Here is a 22,353-nt window from a genome sequence, read left to right as displayed (position 1 = left end):
TTTCACTTGCTAATTAAAGATTTGTTTACTTACAAGGCCATTAATTTCCGAGATGAAGAGACCCCACTAATATATTCTGTGGATTGCTCAGCAAATAGTATCACAAAGAAGAGTAAGAGAATTCTTTTTACAGTCAAACTATATATATATTAAATCATGGGTGTTAAGGGCTGAATTGCGTTCCCCCAAATTCATAACTAAGTCCTAATCCTAAGAACCTCAGAACAACTGTACTGAGAGACAGCATCTTTAAAGAGATCATGAGTGTGGGCCCTAATCCAATATTGCTGGTGTTCTCATAAGAGATTAGGATGCACTGTAGATCGTTATTTACAAGCCAAGAGAGGTTTCAGAAGAAACCAACACTGTTGACACCCTGATCTCAAATAGAATTGTGAGAAAATGAATTTCTGTTGGTTAAACCACCTCGTCTGCGGTACTTTGTTATAGCAACCCTAACAAACTAATACAATAGGATTATGTGCCAATGTAGGAGTAAAATTTGTGTTGGATAATTCTATTAATCAGTCAGAAGGTACAAGAAACAATAACTTGTCACTCAGAACATCTCTGCTCTCAATAAGTAACCTCTGGTTACAGCACTTCTTCAAGTGCAGGTTCTGGTGCTTACGCTGAGTCTCCATATTTCGGGGCCAGGCTTTGCCCAGGCTCTCAAAGGCTCCTAGCAGAGATTCCAGCTGCAGCTCCTTTTCCTTCTCATTCTCGTCTTCATTTTTGGTTGTCCGGACTCCAATGCTTTCAGGCGAGTTCTAGAACATGTCCCCAAAAAAACAAGAAAAAAGGAAAGCAAAATGTAATTTTTTTCAAAGTTACAGGTTTACTATTAAAACAATCAGGGTGCCAAAGTAGGAGATGTTAACCAAGAATTAAATGCTAAATCTCTAGCCTGAGTTTTCCTATTTCTAAAAAGAATTTGTAACAGGATACTACATCTTCTAATAAATATGGGAAATCGTTTCAAGGAAATCTGAGGCAAAGTGGAAAATAAACACTGTATATGTAGTATTTTGAGCACCACATAAAAATACTTGCATTAGAATCATGGAATTAAAGATGAAAGAACTTGGTAATGATCTAAATCCAAACTCCTATAAGAAGGAAACAGGTTGGAAGTGACTCATCCAGCTAGCTCGAAATATCATCAATTTAAAATATAAGTCTTCCAAATCTATTATGTAGGTAATGTTATTTAAATAGCCTTTTTACTCAAAGAAAGCAACTATAAATTAGCAGCCACACAAGAAATAAGAATGCTATTTAAACAATTTCATGTGTCACAAAAAATAGTGAAACTATACCCTTATTTCTTTAAAAACAAGTATTTCATTTTCCAAATGAAACTGAAGTCTGTTTTGGATCAAACTCTATGCCCCTCATTAAATGGCAGAGGCCATTAACAGTGACATACTGAGCTTCCTGTCTTCACTCTAGGAGGCTGGGGTGGCTTCTGCACAAGCTAAAAGGCAAAGCTTATTGTAACTACAGGGTGGGGCAAAAGTGTGTTTACAGTTGTGAGTATGCAAAACATAGAGGTTATTCTTATATTAGCACTTATTAATTATTGTATTATTTTCCATATGAACAACTGTAAACCCAGTTTTGCCCCACCCTGTATGACAGAGACCATTCATTCCAATGTCCACTCCTGTAGCCTAGAGTTTCTTGGCTTGCAGGTCAAAACCCGTGCAATAAACTCATCTTTCTGCTTTGTTTTAAAAATAAAGCTAACCAGCCCTGGCTGGTTTGGCTCAGTGGACAGAGTGTCGGCCTGTGGACTGAAGGGTCACAGGTTCGATTCCAGGCAAGGGCATATGCGTAGGTTGCTGGCTCAATCCCCAGTGGGGGCAGTCAGGAGGCAGCCAATCAATGATTCTCTCTCATCATTGATGTTTCTATCTCTCTTTCCCTCTCCCTTCTCTCTGAAATAAATAAAAATATATTTAAAATCCTGCCCTAACCGGTTTGGCTCAGTGGATAGAGCGTCGGCCTGTGGACTGAAGGGTCCCGGGTTCGATTCCAGTCAAGGGCATGTACCTTGGTTGCGGGCACATCCCCAGTGGCGGCTGTGCAGGAGGCAGCTGATCAATGTTTCTCTCTCATCGATGTTTCTAACTCTCTATCCCTCTCCCTTCTTCTCTGTAAAAAAATCAATAAAATATATTAAAAAAAATAAAATAAAATAAAATCCTATCTAATAAAAGACAAAAAGGGTAATTAACCGTACCTCGCTATACTTCCCATTGGCTAATCAGTGAGATATGCAAATTAACTGCCAACAAAGATGGCGGCCGGCAGCCACGCAGCTGAAGCGAGCAGGAGGTTTGCTTGCTCCAGTGATGGAGGAAGCCAAGGTTCCCCGCCTGCCGCGGCCCGGCTCTGAGCTCCAAAAGCAACAAAGTTTCAATTATAGAAGCTAAACAAATCCCAGATACCTGCTTTCAGCCAGCCACGGCCTCAGAGCTGGAGCAAGCAGGATGGCAATGAAGTTTCAATTATAGAAGCTAAACAAACCCCAGATACCTGCTTTCAGCCAGCCGCGGCCTCAGAGCTGGGAGCGCCAGTGAAGGCAACAGAGTTTCAATTATAGAAGGTAAATAAATCCCAGAATAAAAAAAGAAAAGAGAAAAAGGAGAGCTGGGAGCTTCAGTTGCAGGCCAGCCTGAAAATGGCCCTCAGCCCCTCACCCAGACTGGCCAGGCACCCCAGTGGGACCCTCACCCTAAAGCGTGTGTGGCCAGCCTGAAAACAGCCATAAGTCCCTCATCCAGGCTGGCCAGGCACCCCAGTGGGGACCCCCACCCTGAAGGGGGTGTGACCAGCAGCAAACAGCCATCAGCCCCTCATCCAGGCTGGCCAGGCACCCAAGCGGGACCCCCACCCTGATCCGGGACACCCTTCAGGGCAAACCAGCCGGCCCCCACCCGTGCACCAGGCCTCTATCCTATATAGTAAAAGGGTAATATGCAAACTGACCCTAACAGCAGAAAGACTGGGAATGACTGGTCACTATGACACACACTGACCACCAGGGGACAGACGCTCAATACAGGAGCTGCCCTCTGGTGGTCAGTGCACTCACACAGGGGGAGCTCTGCTCAGCCACAAGCCAGGCTGATGGCTGCCAGTACAGCGGTGGTGGTGGTAGCCTCTCCTGCCTCCTCAGCAGCGCTAAGGATGTCCAACTGCAGCTTAGGTCTGCTCCCCGCTGGCAAGTGGACATCCCCCGAGGGCTGCCAGGCTGCCAGAGGGATGTCTGATTGCCAGCTTAGGCTCAATCCCCCCAGGAAGCAGGCCTAAGCCAGCAGGTGGTCATCCCCCGAGGGGTCCCAGACTGCGAGAGGGGATAGGCCAGGCTGAGGGACCTCCCCCCCACCCCCCGAGTGAACAAATTTTTGTGCACCGGGCCTCTAGTAAATAAATAAAATAAAGCTAACCATTGTCCCCTTCTCCCATGAAGGACTAATGGACACCGAGAATGCACCTGCAGCCAGATTTCAGCTAAGTACTGGCCAATGGGATAGAAGTGAAAATGCCAGGCAGCATTTCCAGGAACTCTCCTTAAGAAAGCACTGACATGCCTACTTTGATCCTTCATTCTTTCTTCAGCTTTGCCATCACCTGTCTGGAATGTAGCTACACTGTGGACCATGAGGACAATGATTTTCTGCTATTTGCAGCTACACTAATCCTAAAATAAAATACGCAAACAGAACACAGAAAAATCTTTTCTTTTTCATTTTTGAAGTAGAAACCAGACCTGAGAGGATACAGGTGGTCATTACCTTCTTGATGAGAGGTATGACAATGTCAGAAAACTCCTGGAATCTGTCTTCTTTGGTGGCCTTCAAGACATCCCCTGCACAGCTGATTGCTACAATTTTGTATTTGGGGTTCTCTTTGCAGCACTCCTTGAGAACAGCTTGGAGAATTTCATTTGTGCTGGGTTGATTTGGCACAGGCTTTTCCAGCTCTTCACTACAGGACCCATACAAAAGCATCACAACAGTTAATAAAGGCCGCCACTCTTGGGTTCAGTTTAAGAAATGGCATCTTCACTAACAGAACATTTACCTGCAAGCTGTCACCACACAGGCAATGGCTTTCAGCAGTTCTTCCTAAAGGGTTGAAAAATGAGAGAATGCTATTACACATATATTTGTCATTTACATTCTTTGCACTATGACTACAATTTCATAACTATGACAATAAAAATTAACCAGAGTCATCTTATCTTTAGGCTCTTACTGTTTAATAAGTACACCCACAGATGCAGAACAACTGCCTTTCTCTCCATTTCATAAAGCCTAGAGAGCTGACTTGCCCAAGGTCACACAGGCAGAAGTGTGGACTATGGAGTTAGAACTAATCTGCTCCTAGCCCAGCTCTTCTTCTCTGGTACTGCACTGGCCAACACTGACGTTTACAGCATCAAATAGATTGTTTCATGCTGCCACAATCTCATTTTCCCTGCTGAGTGCTCACTGTAAGTATACTACTACTGCCCTTGTATGAAAAATGACTGTTACTCATTCATAGGCCCAGAGATGAGCATCCTCAGGTCCAGGTTTGGACAGCCTGCCTTGCTATTCAATTTCACATATGCCCAATCCTGATCTGTGCAGGAGGTCACTGGTTTAAGACTTATCTTAAAAAGCTAAACATGGTAATTAAAAAATCAATCTCCAGCATTACTATGCAGTATTCAGGACACATGGGTTGCACTTTGAAAATCTGGTTCACAAAAACAATCCATCTGATGTCTCACAAAACCAGACTCTAATTTTTGTAAGAAATGGAAGACGAAGTCATCACCCTTTAAGGATACGTTAGATTTAACAGGGCGTGAGTGGTTCCTTTACCTTTCCTGCCCATGTTCTTCCAGCGAGGCCTTGCAGTAATGCGGTCAGTATCATTCCCAGATATGGAGGTACTAGGGAGCTGGTTTGCTTTGCAATTGATGCCATGGCAATTGCACCCTGGGCTTTCATTTTCCAGGACTGAGACTGTAAAGCCTTCTGGGTAATAGCAATCAACTCCTGCAGGTATAACCGAATGCCACCAAAGGAACCTAGGTTACAAACGGCAAAATTAAAGCAACTTTTAAGTGACCAAAAAATAAAAATTAAAATTAAAATAAATTACTGCTTTTCCTTTTCCAAGTCTGAAAAAGTCAGTGACCACAGTCTAAAGCAGTGATTCTTAATGGTTACATTATGCCACTCTGTAATAGGGAGAGAAAGCAGGTGGTGTTGTGATATATCTCTACAACCGCAGGACTTCATGTACTTGGGTACGTACATGAGGGCATCATGCCAATAGTCCTCATTCCATTGATGTGCGTGCGTCCAGGTAAAAAAAAAGGGAGGGTGGTTTGAGAAGCACTACTCTATATAATGCTCTAAGGCAACACAAAATCACTCTTCACTCTCAATTAAAATAAGTAAAACTCTACTCTTCTGGGGCAGCGTTCCTACTCTTGCACGGGGGCAGCAATGAGAGAGGAAAGAGAAGAGCTCTGAGCGCCAACCTTGAGAACTCAGCAATTGGGATAGAGGCTCAAAAGCAAACGGGACACATGCTATTAAGGTCCTGGGAAAGGAGCTACAGGAGTTTATGAATGAAAAATACGAGTAAAAACCCCAGCTGTGATTCTTAAGAAATAAGTTTAATTCATAGGTACTGTTTACTAACCAGGTACATTCTCCTGCCACACTTCAGTCCATAAGTTACATTCTTCCTTTTCTGATTTCTCCTCATCAGAAATCTCATGCATGCCTAGAAATGCCAAAGGCAGAACTTCTTTGGCGTGGTTCTTCAATACGTCAGGGCTGTAGCGTCCAATAGCATGAATAGTCAAAGCACAAGAGGTCTTGTAGATGGGTTCTGAAGAGAAGCAGAAAAAAACACAATCCTTATGATACTGTTTTTAAGGGTAACTAATCTAAATAGACTATTGCTCAATCTGGACCACAGTAAAATCAATTAGAAATGTTCTTAGCAAAGCACATAAAATCAGATTAGGTTGTTAACATCTAAATTTAAAATAATATAAATATTTAAAAGGTACCATCTTTCTCCATATACCAGCTATTGAGCTTCTGCAGGAGTTTCTCGGTGCTGCTATCCCGTGAGGTCTGAAAAAGAGACAATACTGTCATTTCTGTGTAATTATCTAAGTGTAATTACTTAACTAGGTAAGAAATTCAACTCACCCGAACTAAATGGCCCATAGCAAATGCACAGGATTTCTGAATTACACTGTTCCGATCTGTCAGGCCACTAAGTAAAGCACTCATAAGTTTACCTATCAGAAATAAAGGAGAAAAATCTGGCACTTGGTTGACCAAATGGTTTGCTCTGTCCCCACAACTAAAACAAACTTAACCCTGCAATTAATACCTGATTTATTCCAGGGTAGTTTAGAGCCCTTGTATATTATATTTGTACTGTCCATTTGCCTGATATAAAATTTAAAATTCATCTGTGTCTAGAACATTGTGAAGGAAGTTGAAAAAATGAAAATTAGGTACAAAAAGTTCATTAGGCCCACCTAGGGGCCAATGTAAGAAGAGAAAATTGCTGATGTAAAATGAGCTATACAGTAAACAAATCCTACAGGATGACAGATACTTTCACCTTCTTGTACCACTGAGAAATAATCAAACACTTATAAAACTTGCTAAAATTGATCATCCTTTACTCCTGCAAACAAAGAGATAAAGGAAGAGGGAGAAAAAGTATACAGGATCACAAGCATGTCAGAATGATAATAATTATTATTTTTTTTAAATCTTGTCACACAAGACATGGCCATAGAAAAATATCACTACGCACAGTTTTGACAAACTCACCTGAGTAAGGTGTTAGGTCCTGGGGACACTGAGTAGTTAATGACACAATGACACTGGCACAGCCTCCCTACAGGGTTACAAAGGCAAAGGTCTAAATTTGATGGTCACAGCGCTCTGAAACCCTTTGTTCTAGGTGGGTGTCGAAGATTTAAAGATAAAATATACAAAGTCTAACAGCCCCTCCATGAATCAATCTGGAAAGAGGAAAACTCTTATTTTAAATTAGCCATGCAGAGATTTTTTTTCAAAACCTCCAGGAGGAAAATGGGTGCTCTCATACACTGCAACTGGCCCTGGCCAGTGTGGCTCAGTTGTTGGAGCATCATCCACCAGGAGGTCGCCAGTTCGATTCCCGGTCAAGGCATATGCTCAGGTTTCGGGCTCAATCCCCGTAGGAGGTAGCCAATTGATGTTTCTCTCTCATCAATGTTTCGATCTCTCTCCCCCTCTCCCTTCCTCTCTCTCTAAAAATCAATAAAAAAATTTTTTTTTCCATAAAAGAAAACTGATTCAATATTTTGGGAGGGCAACATATGTCATCTTGTCCATCCTTGTTCTAACATTTCCAGTTCTAGAAATTTAACCATAAGAAATAGCTTCACATGTGTCCCAAGACATTCATAACATGCTTTGTTTAATATCAAAAAAGCTGAAAACAAATCAGATGTTCTTTGATGGATTAAAAGAAATGATGTACAAATAAAGAAAGAAATAAATGATGTTACTGCCACACAGCAGAATATCATATGCCCATTAAAGAGGACGCTGTGGAAGACACATGCAAGAATAAGCAGCTGGAAGGAAACACTTGGAAATATTAACAGCAATGATCTCTGAGTGGTAAGCTTAGGACAAATTTTAACTTGCCCTGATCTATAAATGCTAAAGTTTTAAAAGGCAAGCGTTAATTTGTCAAGAGGAAAAAAAAAATGTGACTTGCTTGTTTTTAGAGTGTGGGGGTAGGGTCTGATCTTTGAAAAATCTTGGAAAGACATTTTCCTATCCAAACACCTGCTGAGTGCTGTGAAAATGCTAATCCCCACCTAAAAACAACCACACCTGATAACTTATTAATGGATGAGCATTCCCATTAATAAGCGATAATGAATGAGAACCCAGAGGGCATGTACACAGCCCCTAGGGAACAGAAATGACTCCACTAAAAAGGACAATATTAAGTCACATGTCATTTCCTAAATTAGTTACATGTCTTAATTTATTAATGCAACCATAAAAACAAACTGGTTAACCTAAAATATTGGGTTTTATAAAAAAAAAATATGAATTTCAAACATGTGGCTATTATATTTTTGTGGCCTAAACAAATGAGAATTACTCTTGTGAAAAATACACGTACGTACCTTAGTTCCAAGACCTACACCACTTCTGATCAGTTCACATAATCTAGGAACTAGCTCACCCAGCACCGACACATCAAGATATTGCAGGCACTTTTGGAAAAGAATAAATATAAAGTTAACCTCAGAAAATAAAGCCCATACCACACCTTCAATTAAAAACTGCCCATGTCAATCAAATATGTACCCACTGAATTTGACATGAAGTTGAAAAATCGCTAGTTTGATTTTGCTTCAATTTCAATGTTAAAACCATCATTGTACTGTAAACAAAAACCATTCATCGGTGGTTCAGCATTATAAACAAAACAGAAATAATGAAAAACACTGACTTTCTAAAGGAGAAAATTAATAATGATTATCCAACAAAAAAGGATCTTGCTGGACCTACTTCCTCTGTCAGTCCATGTTTAGTATAAGGACCTACATTAAAACTGGTCTTCAGTGGGTCTGCCCTACCAATCCATCTTATTAAAGTTGATTTCTTAGCAGATTTGCTTCACTATATTTTTTACAATGCAATGAAGTATATTCTATTATTAAAGAGCACATCTATAAGGTGTTTGCTAACTATTCCTATTTAAGTTTTCTTTTCCTCCCAATAATCCAATTAAGAAATAAGATCCTTAGACCAAACTTTGGCCAGTCTCCCAGTAAACCATAAAAAATATCTCCTTCTGTCCAGGCTTGTGATCTGCTTAGGAAAATTATTTCCAGTCGCTCTGGGTTAACCACTCTAGGGTATGCACAACAGAGACAACTTTAGCGACTCCTAATCTAAGAGTCCAGGAACTTAGAACTTCGGTGCTAAGCAGTTCTTTTTTGCAAATCCCTTCCTATGACTAAAAAAAACCTATCAATACTGCTCAGGTCTCTTCCTCTACCTTTATGCTGCCTGCTTCACTGAATATGTCCCGCCTACACTGCCCCAGGTCTTCCCAAAGACAATGCTCAGGTAGCAACAAAAATCTGAATCTTGCTAAGTAGGCCAAAGGATACCTAGATCTATACAGAAATATTTTAATATATTGTTCTCCTATAACACAACTCTGGACTAATGGATTCTAGTATTTGAAAAATCATTTATTCCATTTAGTAATACAAAAGAAGAAAGAACTATACTAAGAAAAAACTGAAGTCACAATAGCCGTTTGACTCTCCCTTAAATTTCTATTTCATTTAATGTAACCTAGAAACTTTGAACAATTACACTCTAAGGTAAGCAAACACACTTAAACTCTCTCATTACATTAGGCACTGACCATGTTGATCGTTTCCATCATGGGAGAGGATTTGGCAGCACTGAGTCGAGCACTATCCATCGCAGCCTGAGAACAGAAACTGAAGTCACTCAGCACATTCAATTAACAAAGAAGAACCTCCACACACTCCCATAAAAGGGCTTTATGCCAAATTGAAGACTCTTTTGAAAGATAATATATATAACAAAGTCAAACATACGTCCAATTCTAATTCCTTTTGACCTACATTCAACCATTTACCTGTAGAGGCAGCATCTCACTACAGGTGAGAAATTCAGACAATATTTAGAAATTAACGGCCCTCAGAAATTAACATGTAAGGCTCTGAGCAAGTCATCCAGCCTACTTGGGCCTCAGGTTCTCCATCCACTAAGTAAAGGAATAGACTAAGTAAATTTCCACCTAAGGTTTTTAAAAAATGTGTCTAAGCAACAAGAAAATTCATACATTTATTGCTTGAACTTTGTAAAGGGCCTTCTCATTTACAATGGCATTTTAGTCTAATTATTAGCTCTCCTATAGCTATGCTGTAGGAGAGGTTAACACTATCTGGACATAATAAATAAGAAAAATAAGGCAGTGACTTGCCCAAAGCTGCAAAGTCTGGAATAGAATTTATATTTCCTAATTCTCAACACCGAGAAGGTTGGGAAGGGGCAAGACTACTGCTAAAAGAATGGAGAAGAAACAACAATAGTAGAGACCCAGGGAAAAGACAGTAAGTTATTACATAGCATAGGCAAGTTAAAAATCAAATAGTCAACTGAGAAAAAACATTTACAATCTACATGGCACTCTGTCCTAATAAATAAAGACAAATGGAAAAGTACAAAAACAGGCATGGAATAGAAACACACAATTCATAGAAAAAATAAAAATAGCTAATATAGTATGAAAAGAAAATGGACAACACTAATAATCAGAAAGTGTAAATTAGAACAATGATTCTTGCTTATCAGATTGATATCATTCAATGTTGGCTTTAAGATATGGAGGAAATAGAACATTCATAATGTTTGATGCCACAAAATCTAGCCTACAAAAATTCAAAATCATCTCATTGTGGCATACTAGGCATGAATTAAAAAGAATGTAATAGATCGATAGCTACAAACATGGTATCTTGTTAATTACAAAAAGCAAGCTGCAGAACAACATTCATAGTCTGATTCTATTTTAAGATTAGTATGTTTGGTTTTATAGCCTATGACTACAAAAGAATTTTAAGACACAGGAAACTGTCGACAGTGGGTACTCCTCAGGAAATAATACTGTGCTCATAGGGGAAAGAGGACTCCCAGGGAATTACTTTATACTCTTTGTATAGTTTTCATTTTTCATAATAAATATGTTTCATCTGTAATATTTAAAAACTCTAATTTTTTAAAATCTCAGTATATCTAAAAAGCAGAGTAATTTTAGACTATGCCAAAGTCTAGATACAAATTCTCTTTACTTGTAGGATAGGAGTAAGTGACCCATAAAAGGGTTCTGAGAGTATAGACCCAACCCCTAAAAAAATGGACAAAAACTGTGTTAAATAAATGCTAATGCATTTTTTGGATGGAAGTGTCATTTTCATCTGACTCACAGAACAGCATATGAGCCCTTTCCCTACCCACCCTGTAAAAGGGCATCCCTGTGGTTACAGTGACTGAGCTGTATCAAGAGTGCTGAAAGTACCATTCAAGGCATGCAGTTTGTCTAAGGACAATGGAAGGACTGTTCAGATGGACCCCAGACCTTCACAGGGCTCCTATTTCACGACACTTACCTAAATGCCTGTGTTGTCAACTCACCTTTTCTTGGTCTGTAGCCCGGAGACTCAAATAATTGAGAACCTGGGGTTCCAATACACTTAAGGATTCTAGCAGAGCTGGGATGAGTTTTGGTGCATGTGGTTTCAACATGGCTCCTGCACTTTTGCTGATCTTCACAAGAGTGTTAATGCTACAGACACACAGAAAACACAGTCCTTTTAACAATACTAATAAGAAGCCCTACAAATCTAATCATGGGGATGTTTTGCAGTGTATTGCATTTAAGAATATACTCAGTTGGTTATAGATCCTGGTCTTACACTATTTTTTGCTTTTACTTTGTATTACACATATTTTCACACATATATGAAAGTAGAGAAAATTGTAAGTTAAATTCTATGTATTCTCCACCCAGATCAACAATTGGCAATCTTTGGCCAACTTTACTTCATTTACACCTCTACCATAATACACACAGACATACTCTTTCCCCTGCCACTGTATTACTTTGAAGCATATTCTCTAACTAAACTTCAGTATGTATCACCAACAGGCAAGGACACTTTAATCTTAATCAAAACAGCAATTCACACTCAAAAATATTAATAATTTTTTTTCATATCACCTAATATCCAAACTCCCCTGTTTCACAACTGTGTTTAAGTTTGTTGAAATCGAACCCAGGGCCCATCCACACGTGGCAATTTGCTACAGTTCTTGAATCTTTTTAATAGTGACTTCCCTTCTCTGTTTCTAAATAATTTATTTGTCCTCATTGAATATATCCTGATGGTGTCACTTAACATGTTCCTCTGTCTCTTACGTAGATCTGTAAGCTCAATCAAGTTCAGGTTCAATTTTTTAAAAACAGAATCTTTCATAGGTGGTGTTTACGTGTCCTATCACAGGCACATGTCTGCTCCCTGTTTGTGCTGTTAAGAGTGATGGTGAATTCCAGTTTGGTTAGACTGAACCATCCATTATAAAGTTCCCCATCAACCTTTTACCAGTGGATTTGGAAGCCATAAAAAATCAATACCTAGATTATTTCACCGAGGACAGTAAAATGATGACGTCCTAATTTTATCACTCCTAAAAGAACTTTGCCTCATCAACTATGAAATACTGCTGGTACTATCAATTTGGTCCAATTTTAAGAGTGAAATAAAAATGGAATAAAGTTCCTAAATAGTATTCTAGTTTAAAAATAAACCAAAAAATACAAACTAGAATCATTCTGTTAATTTCAACTTAAAATGGCCATATGTATCTAAATGTGAGTATATTCTTTTAATATTTAATTACTGCAAGTGGTAAAGTTTATTTTAAAACTAGTAAGCTCTGCAATATTACTAGATGGTACAACCAGCAAGCAAGCTCCCAAGGACTCATGGCCTAACAGGAAAATGTGCTTGCTGGGCACAGAGGCCAATGAAAATTTTTTAAAAAACACTCTTCTCAAGGTTGAGGCCAAATGGCAAAATGTTGGTCGAAAGCAAGGTTCCCAAGAGAATGTTTTTGCAAATATATTCTAGGCTTTTTAATAAATGCTCTTTCTTGGGTTACCTTGGGTTTTCCTCATCTCATTTTCCACACTTTCAAATCGAAACATTCACAGAACTAAGTAAATCCAGTATATTCATTTCATCAGCTGATTCACACCTGAGGGCTCGAACTTCTGTCACAGGACTCATCATTCCTTTGTCCAGAAGGCAAGGCAGAAGGGCAGCGATGGTTCTCTGGCCAGCTGCTCCTTTGGCAGGGTCACACATTTTCACACAAACCTCACACACAAAGAGTATGGAAATTAGTGAAACTGACCTCTCACCCAACACTTCCTACTTCCCACATCCATAGAAAAGGATGAGTGAATCCACTGTCTATGACACTACAGAAAGAAACAGAAGAATGAGAACTGGGATTGAGTCCTATGTCTGCAATAACTAAATGGAAAATTTGGTAATGTACTTTATTTTCTAAGCTTTGGCCTTCCAATTTGTGAAATAGGAAACCACTAAAGATAAAATGAGAAAATGTCTAAGAAAATATTTAACAACATGACCCAGAATTTATTAATCTCTGATATACCATAAAATCAAGTTCAAGTGGGAAACTAGTTTCAAAGAGCTTGCCAACCTCATAAAAATGAAAGGCAGATTAACATATAAACACAGCAATAGTAAAGAGAAAAGGTAGATGTTGCTTAATCTAAATGAGTAACACGCTCTTCACAGTCAAATAAAAGTCAGACTTTATATAAAGACCAAAAAAGCTCACCATTTAAAAAGACCAGCGAGATATACTAATAGGTGTTCTAGTGTAATAGCACCCAGCTTCACATTCATTGTAAGAACAGTGAACTATAACATGATACCAATTACATTGCAATTAAATGTCATTTTATATGATAAGAAATAAGTCATTATTATGGTTCTGCTAAGTCACTAGAACCCTGCCCCATTTCACCTCCCCCCCCCCCCCATATAAGATAAGAATTCTCACCTTGCTCAGGGTTTTCAGAGCTAGTTCTGCTGCTTTTCGTACAGATTCCTAAAAAAGAGAAAAGTTTGCCATCATAAAAGTTAGTTTCCTTCCACAATGCATAATAACTGCCTCTAGGTCTACACAGGTTAGTGTGAAAAGTCCTACTTCAATTCTAGGCAAAGAACAGTGCCTCTTTAGGCTCTTTGCCCATCAAGAAACATATTTCCATGCCATATATACTTTTTTTTTAAATTAGGTATGATCTATTTTGACCTTACAACAATATGGCTATTAAATATAACAGTTTAGAAACTAAATATATTATAAAAACAAACATAAAGATCTCTATGAGGATTCTAAAAAACTTTTAAAATATCTCTTTCAATAGACAGAAAGAAAGGCAAAACTAAAATGCCTTTTTTTAAAAAATAAATATGTTTTTATTGATTTAAAAGAAAGAAAGGGAGAGGAGGAGAAGAATTAAACATCAATGATGAAAGAAGATCACTGATCGGCTACCTCCTGCATGCCCTCTACTGGGAATTGAACCCACAACCCAGGCATGTGACCAGGAATCGAACAGTGACCTCCTGGGTCATGGGTCGATGCTCCACTACTGAGCCACACAAGCCAGGCTGAAACACCTAATTTTAATGGTAAAATATCAAAATATCTAAAATTTAGATTTCCCAGGAAAAATGCAGAGGAACTGGTCATGCCATTTGGGAATGGCTGATCCAATTTATGAAACTTATCATAAACTGGATCACTTCTAAACTCTTATTTGTCCCTAATCAATAGCATCATGAGATCTCTATTAAAAGAAGCTCAAGCAATGGCCATCTTTTTTAAAAAGTCAATTAAATTTAAATCTAAAGATACCCAACCCTGCAAATTCATAGACACATCAAGAGTGAAACTTTGGGAAGAACTTGCAGTCTTTAAAAATAGTCTGGATATTGAATTTTTAAATATATAATTATACATATTTTAACAATTTCAGTTTAAGCTATTCTATAAATAAATGCAGATTTTACCTTTATGTCATCTTGTACTCTAAAAAGAGTTTCCCAAATTTCTGGAAGTTTATCAATGATGTCATCTAGGGGTCTTCCTCTCAGTAAGTCATTCAGAGCTAAACAGCTGAAAATTAAACAATTTGGTTTCAAATACATGATCAAGAAAGCTCAATATTTTACTCTGAAACATTCGTATCAAAAAAGAATTTGCATTCTGCCTATATTTCTAGTCCTTACTCTACCCCACCTCAAGACAGCAATGACTAGTTTCTCTTTGGTGACTCAAATATACCACAGACATATGGCATTTACAGTCATCCAATGTCTGTTTCCCACAACTATAATACAATCTCTTCGAGATGATACATCATTTTTTACTTACCAGTGTACTTAGCACTCTGCCAAGCATATAGCAGGCACTTAATAAATATAAATTAACATGTGTACATAAATCCTCCCCTAACAAAGTCATGAGAGTATATATTTTGATGTCTAACAATTTAATAAGTGATCTACTACTTCTTTAATTTCATACTTATAAAAACTAAGACATCTTAGGAAAACCACTGACGAGAGTTAAATAGTTAAATATCAATAACTGCCTAACCCAACCAGAAATATATATATATATCTTTAATATATTTTATTGATTTTTTACAGAGAGGAAGGGAGAGGGATAGAGTGTTAGAAACATCGATGAGAGAGAAACATCGATCAGCTGCTTCCTGCACACTCCCTACTGGGTATGTGCCTGCAACCAAGGTACATGCCCTTGACCGGAATCGAACCTGGGACCCTTAAGTCCGCAGGCCAACGCTCTATCCACTGAGCCAAACCGGTGAGGGCCAGAAATATATTTTTAAAGAAGCTTTAATTTACTCCTTTGGCTCAAAGTATAAAACTTAAAAACGTCAAGAGAAAAATTCAGTTGCATTTAACTAGTCTTGTTATTTCCAAAAATTGTACCTGGATTCTCGAACTCGCCACATACTGCTGGTAAGGTTCTTTATCAAATCTTGAAGAATTTCCTTCAAATACTTATCCACCTAGGGAAAGCAAAAGGATAAAATAAAAAATGTGAAATCTATCAATAATCAAATTATTCATCTCTAACCACCTGACCATGGTTTTTTTTTTTTAATATAAATTTTTTATTTCAGAGATGGAGAGGGTAAGGGAGAGGGAGAGAGACAGAAACATCAATGATGAGAGAGAATAATGGATCAGCTGCCTCCTGCACCCCTCTGCTGGAGATTAAGCCCGCAACCCAGGTATGTACGCTGACTAGAAATGGAACCATGACCTCCAGATTCATAGGTCGATGCTCAACTACTGAACCAGACCTGCCAGGCCTGACCATGTTTCTGTATGTAATAGCCTAATAAGTATGTCTCTAGGCCTCTTAGCCTACAATTCTTTCCCCACTTCAGTTACTAAAAGCTGTTGGACTGAGCATTTTAAAATGCAAACTTGATCCTCTTATTTCCTTAGTGCATGAGAATAAAGTCCAATCACCTGGACATAAATATAAAACCCTCTGTGACCCATCTAATGCCAAACGTCTCATATTCCATCTCACCTCCAGTTCTTGGCACATACTACTCTACCTTCCATCCCCTACTTGCTTAACTAACTCACACTTGTCCTTCAAGATTCAAATCAGGCAACACCTTCACAGAAAAGACTGGCCTACTCTACCTCTGTTCCCACAGCACCTTCTCAAGCACAAATCAGTCCTCCTAGCTGTACTGCTCCATCACACTGAGACCTTGAGGGCAGGGACAGTGTCTCAGTTGTCTTTGAGTCCCTGGTACTTTCACAGAGTCTAGCACATAAAGAAGTGTTATAAATACTCAGAATCAAAGATGAATTTAATCTCTTAAGCCTGTTTTGTTTCGATATACACATCAATTTGGTAATACAAACTGATGCCAGACTGATTCTGTGCTGATCCAGAGAACCTCAAAACTTACAGCTTCTCCACCTCCACTCTTGTAGAGGTTTTGTTATCCTCACTTATATGTAAGAAAACCAAGAGAAGGAAATAGCTCACCTAAGATTTAACAAAAGGATGTCTTTCAATGTCCACTTCTCTAAACATTCTCCACAGGGATCTCATTCACACTTGTGGCTTCACTTTCACTCGTATAAAGATGATACTCACTCAGAGCTTAGGCCTCATGCCCTGAACTCAGATCTATAAAGCCAACTGGCCTATTAGATCTTGACTGCCCCAATGGTACCAAATAATCTCATAGAGCAGATGAAACTCATCAATCCTTCGAGCTGACCCCTAAGTACCTACCACCATGAAAAGGAACACACTCAACCTATTATCAGACTGAAGGGAGAGGAAAGGGCCACATAATGTGCAGGGACTGTAATAAGGATCATGGAATTTATTTAAAGTGAATTATGAAGCCACTAAAGGATTTTAACCCAAAACGGCACAATCCAGTTTGCATTTTTTTAAAAATCACTTTTACTTATTGATTTTTTACAGAGAGGAAGGGAGAGAGATAGAGAGTTAGAAACATCGATGAGAGAGAAACATCGATCAGCTGCCTCCTGCACATCTCCCACCGGGGATGTGCCCGCAACCAAGGCACATGCCCCTGACCAGAATCGAACCCGGGACCTTTCAGTCCGCAAGCCGACGCTCTATCCACTGAGCCAAACCGGTTCCGGCCAGTTTGCATTTTTTTAAAAATCACTTTTACTAATGATAATTAAATGAAGGAAGGCAAAGAGAAAGATGACAACCTGTTCACAAGGAAAAAATAAAGGAAGAGAATGGATTCAAGGAACACTCTAGAACAGGGGTGGGCAAACTTTTTGACTCGAAGGCCACAATGGGTTCTTAAACTGGACCGGAGGGCCGGAACAAAAGCATGGATGGAGTGTTTGTGTGAACTAATATAAATTCAAAGTAAACATCATTACATAAAAGGGTACGATCTTTTTTTTTTTTTTAGTTTTATTCATTTCAAACGGGCTGGATCCGGCCCGCGGTCCATAGTTTGCCCACGGCTGCTCTAGAAGCAGAATCAACAGAATGTGCCACTGGATTCCAATGGGGATGGGGGTAAGACAGACAAAATTAAGGATGACAGCAAGTTTCCTGGCTTGGGTAAATGGATGAACACTGAGAACAGATAGGGAAGGTTGTTTTAAAATATGTTTTTATTGATTTTTATAAAGAGAGGAAGGGAGAAGGAGAAAGAGAAAGAAAAAAATCGACTGGTTGCCTCCCATTAGCACCCTGACCAGGAAATCGAACAGGCAACCTTTCCCAACTGAGCCACACCAGCCAGGGCGGAACATTGTTTTTCTCCAAGTCCTATTCTAGACATGCTATGTCTAAGGTATTGTGAAATAACACCCAACTTAAGATGTCAAGCAGCAGTTAGATATGCAAGTCAGGAGCACAAGTCTTGTTTGGGCCAAAAATATAAGATTGGGAACCATCACAATAAATGCCCTTGAACTGATGAGCTCATCTAGAATGATAAAGCTGAGAGAGTAAAAGGTACTCAGAGGCAAGCCTGGAGTGGAGAAGTCCTAATATCTAGGAGTGGAACAGAATATGAGAAGCAGCCAGATGATAGAAAACTAAGAGAGAAAGACCATACACAGTAATTGCCTGCTTCCTTGTCTATCTCCTCAACTAAGTCAACTCCCTGAATGTGGGAACCATGGCCTGTTCTCCATTGCATCAACAGAATCTATGGACATGTAGTGTTCCACTTGTAAATATACCGTCATTTTTTTACCCGGCCAACCAGTGGACATTTAGATTATTTCCATTTTTGCAATTTCAATAAATGTTGCCATGAGTATATTCGATACTTTGAAAGAAGAAAGCAAATAAGAAATAAAAGAATTTGTATTTGTTTAAATAAATAAGTATACAAAGTAAGAAAGGAAGATGGGCACTGGGTTCAAATCCTGTACATAATCTTAGACAAGAGGTCAGAGATACTTGCCGTTGTTTTGTCAGTGACCAATGCATTCCAAATACTTGTCATGGCCTGTCTGATGCCAAGGTTGGGATCAAACTGGTAACGATAGAGACGAGGAACTAGCTGAGGCAGAAAAGGAGCCAGCTGTTCTCCAGCTTTGGTAGCAATTACATTAAAACCAAAAGCAGCACCCTGAAAAGATACGATGAAGTGGATCAGATACATCTGCTGCAGTAAAATATTAACATATTCAATATATGAAGATCATAAAATTCTCCCTCCCAAACTTGCCCCTGAATTGAGCCTGATTTTATTGGGTGTCCCAGCTTTACCAATCAATAACAGCAGCCATGTGGTGGTCTGGCTCTCTCTAATCACAGACTTCTACAAAACATACTGCATATCAATTGTCACTGCCCACCAATGTAACAGATTTGGCATTGGAGGGGGGAAAAAATAAAAACTGTCCAGTGATAGTAACTTACCTTCCTTGAGTTCCACATTGCATGATGGTTTGCCAAATTCATAAATTTATACACCAGGTCTGGCTGACTAAGATCACTGGCCAGAGAACAAAGCTCCTTGTAAGTAGAAAGGCCCTGTCTTGAAAACAAACAGAAAGTATATAATAATGTATTGCTCTATCTCTGACCTAATGAAAATTACATTACCAATATTACTAGGACATCTTAAAATTATGTTTTTACTAAATTTCCAATATTGCATTACCTCATCACTGCAGAGGGCAGAGAACCAGACGGAAAAGAATATAAAGAGTCACCTAATCCAATATCACCAATGCCTGGTAAATGACCTCAACACCCCTGCAACTCTCATGGAGGTAGAGCTCTCACCAGTTCGGGAGGCAGCTCAGTGACCCTTCATTATATTGTGCATGAATCTCTCACCATCATGAGACTGACCTGAAGATAACTTCCGTCTTCCCGAAGTCTTTTCTAGCTAGAGCACACAGCTTGGTAATAACATCTTGAGTCCTGTTAATTTTCCTCTGAACAAATAATATTTGCTCAAATACCTGATCACTTGGGTTAGTTACTTTGTGAAAAGCAAGTACTTTTTAATAACCAGGGAGAGTAAGTAAATGGAAACAACTCTCCACTGAAAGCAATGAGCCAATGCTGCTTTCTAATGCTGCAGGCAGCACACAGCCATATCTGCAATTTTCCCTGAGCATTTTTAGAGGAAAAGCAACAGTGTAGCCACAATGGAATAATACAAGATAAAAGAGGGAGGGCTCTAGGAATTATTTGAAATGCTAAATTGGTGAGCTTCAAGACACCGACCAAGTCAAGTCCTCCCAGTCCCACACCCCCACCCCCCAAACCAAGTGCAGTGGATCCCCAACTATGCAGCCAGATTTCCCTCCCCCTGCAGGATTCACTGGCTGGGAGCTGACAGAACTTCCTTCGATTCAAGGTCAGGCTGAATGAAGGGTTGTAAAGGCCTGGATCCTCAAAGCAGGAAAAGTCTAAAGGGCCATCCAAGGCCAGCTCAAGCTCCTGGCGAGGTCAGTATCTGCTTCAGTGCTGGCCCTATCCTGCTTCCTCACGCTCCCCCCCCCCAACCCCTCCCCGGGTGATGACCCCAGACGTTCTTCAATAAACCTCCAGCATACAAATCTCCATCTCAGAGGCGGTTTCCCAGGAAACCCAACCTACAACATTAGGCTTTTCTCCTTCCACTAACACACATTGTCTAGGAGGGTGGAAATAAATTTCATGAGTGCTCTATTTACCAAACTGAAGATTTCTACAGGACTGATCCATGGATTGGACACACTTACCCATCAGGTGTTTTTCCAAGACCTCCCCCTTGAAATACCACTGTCTCTCCAGAAACTTCATGTTTAATTCTAAACCAAAACAACATTAAAAATTTATATTAGACTCAAATTTTTCATACCAGCATTCAACTAAGTGATACATTTTATTCCCAAAATGATAAAATTCCGTCAAGTAGCTACCAAGTACAAGATGTAACAGTCGACTATTCCTTTCCATCAGCCTGAGAGTTTTATAAAATGAAGTCTAGAATAAACAGACCCTAATATAAAAGAGCATCCCATATAAATACACTGAATTAAATGCTGTCTTAGATTAAAAACTACCCTTCCTACAAGGAAGAAAATATAAAGCAGCAACCAATTAAATTACGAGAAGGATATCCTCTCTCATACTCTTCACAGATCAGACTCTGAGTGATGTGCAAGCATCCTTGCCATGTCATCGTTTTCATTTAGCCAACAGTAATTATAGTGTTTTTGTAACCCAATGCTTTAACTATCCTGAGATCATTCAGTTTTCAAAATCTGACCTACTGGTATGCTTCCAAATAGTAGTTTAGTTTACTTTCTAGACAGTAATTAAGCTGCTATCCACAGCATAGCAATCATTGACTTTCCATTTAGAAAAGACTTAAACAGGAATATAAAAAGTTGAATTTTCCTTCTTCCAAGCATGTTCTTAGTATGTGCAAAACTTGTCTTATGCGTTCAAACCTGAAATTTTCAAGTTCACTGTACCTTTTGCCAGTCATAAGTGTTTCTACGAGCGTAGAAACCAATTCCTGCTGATCTTGTTCATTGCCCAGTTCATACACCAACCCAAGGCCTTTTGAAGCAACATCTTGGCTAAGTTCTACACAAAAATCAGACAAAATAATATTACTTTAAGAAAAATTTGTCTACTGGCCATCAAGTTGAAATTTTTAAAAACTTGTAGCATTAATCCAAAGGGATATCAAAGTAAAGATATGAGACTAGAATCAATCTGCCTATTTTATTAAACATGTACTAAATCACATCAGTGGACATGGCCCCCAAAAGTCCCTGTACTGAGGACTACATTCACAGTAGATCCAACCCACAAACCAAGTCAAGACTGCTGGGCCTCAGAGGATCAACGGACCCAAGTCACACACGTGAGAGGCTGACACCTCGCGGAATTCCAGTATACCCACATCCAATTGTTTTTAATGAAAAGTCAACACAAGACCATATGTTTAAAACAAGTTATAAAGTGAAGCTACTATTTAAATGCCTATCACACATACATTCGCTCTCTCCTGGCCTAGATCATAAAGAGGAAAGGAATCAGAAGTAGAAGAAAGCTATTATTTAGTAGAAGGGCTAATGTTAAAGACGGCATCAGCTCCATTTTTTAATGCAAAACTGAAGAACATGATTTAATTAGAAAATAAGTAAATAAGAATCAAGTTTCCTGTACCCCTATTTCACTAATAGATTTTTTTTTCAAAATTTGAAATATAAGTTTAATGATGTTTGGAAATCAAATATTTACCAATAACCTACCATCATTTTCTGACAAAACGGACACAAATGCGCTCTGAATTTCTTTAAGATGAGACTGAAAGAAGAAAAGAGGCACTGAGAAAAGTGAAACTCCTCCTCTATAGGAGAACAAGAATCTTCCTCTCAGGATACACAACACCTGTAAGATCTGAGGACCCACGGCAGTCACGAGCCCTGCAATGCTCTCCTCTAGGAGGGTGGCCAAACTACTGCAGGTGGGACCGCCTATAGGTAGTCTAATGCACACAGTCTGAGCCTCCGCATCCTCACCATTCTGGTTGTGTGCCTTCCCGTGTAGAATCATC

The 22,353-nt window shown here is 39.1% G+C and overlaps 1 protein-coding gene across 6 annotated transcripts in view; it reads right to left on the bottom strand.

Annotated features, from left to right (window-relative positions):
- The window catches only part of KIAA0368 (KIAA0368 ortholog), an 83,862-nt gene that overhangs the window by 7,573 nt on the left and 53,936 nt on the right, over nt 1-22,353 (bottom strand). For 5 of the 6 annotated variants that reach the window (XM_006088030.3, XM_014455195.2, XM_023753286.1 and 2 more), the window contains 20 exons: nt 22,049-22,103; nt 21,260-21,374; nt 20,522-20,590; nt 19,203-19,320; nt 18,742-18,909; nt 15,722-15,801; nt 14,774-14,879; nt 13,755-13,802; nt 12,915-13,036; nt 11,292-11,442; nt 9,493-9,558; nt 8,234-8,323; nt 6,873-6,939; nt 6,234-6,325; nt 6,089-6,155; nt 5,713-5,904; nt 4,881-5,089; nt 4,093-4,136; nt 3,804-3,996; nt 632-770 (listed from right to left, as the gene is read on the bottom strand). In XM_006088030.3, the coding sequence (XP_006088092.1) occupies nt 632-770; nt 3,804-3,996; nt 4,093-4,136; nt 4,881-5,089; nt 5,713-5,904; nt 6,089-6,155; nt 6,234-6,325; nt 6,873-6,939; nt 8,234-8,323; nt 9,493-9,558; nt 11,292-11,442; nt 12,915-13,036; nt 13,755-13,802; nt 14,774-14,879; nt 15,722-15,801; nt 18,742-18,909; nt 19,203-19,320; nt 20,522-20,590; nt 21,260-21,374; nt 22,049-22,103 (2,191 nt within the window). The remainder of the gene's footprint in view (nt 1-631; nt 771-3,803; nt 3,997-4,092; nt 4,137-4,880; nt 5,090-5,712; nt 5,905-6,088; nt 6,156-6,233; nt 6,326-6,872; nt 6,940-8,233; nt 8,324-9,492; nt 9,559-11,291; nt 11,443-12,914; nt 13,037-13,754; nt 13,803-14,773; nt 14,880-15,721; nt 15,802-18,741; nt 18,910-19,202; nt 19,321-20,521; nt 20,591-21,259; nt 21,375-22,048; nt 22,104-22,353) is intronic. The other variant, XM_023753287.1, reaches the window with a different exon arrangement.

The sequence above is a fragment of the Myotis lucifugus genome, unplaced genomic scaffold (assembly GCF_000147115.1).
Source record: "Myotis lucifugus unplaced genomic scaffold, Myoluc2.0 scaffold_43, whole genome shotgun sequence".
Classification (NCBI taxonomy): domain Eukaryota; kingdom Metazoa; phylum Chordata; class Mammalia; order Chiroptera; family Vespertilionidae; genus Myotis; species Myotis lucifugus.
This window is presented reverse-complemented; position numbering and strand designations above follow the sequence as displayed.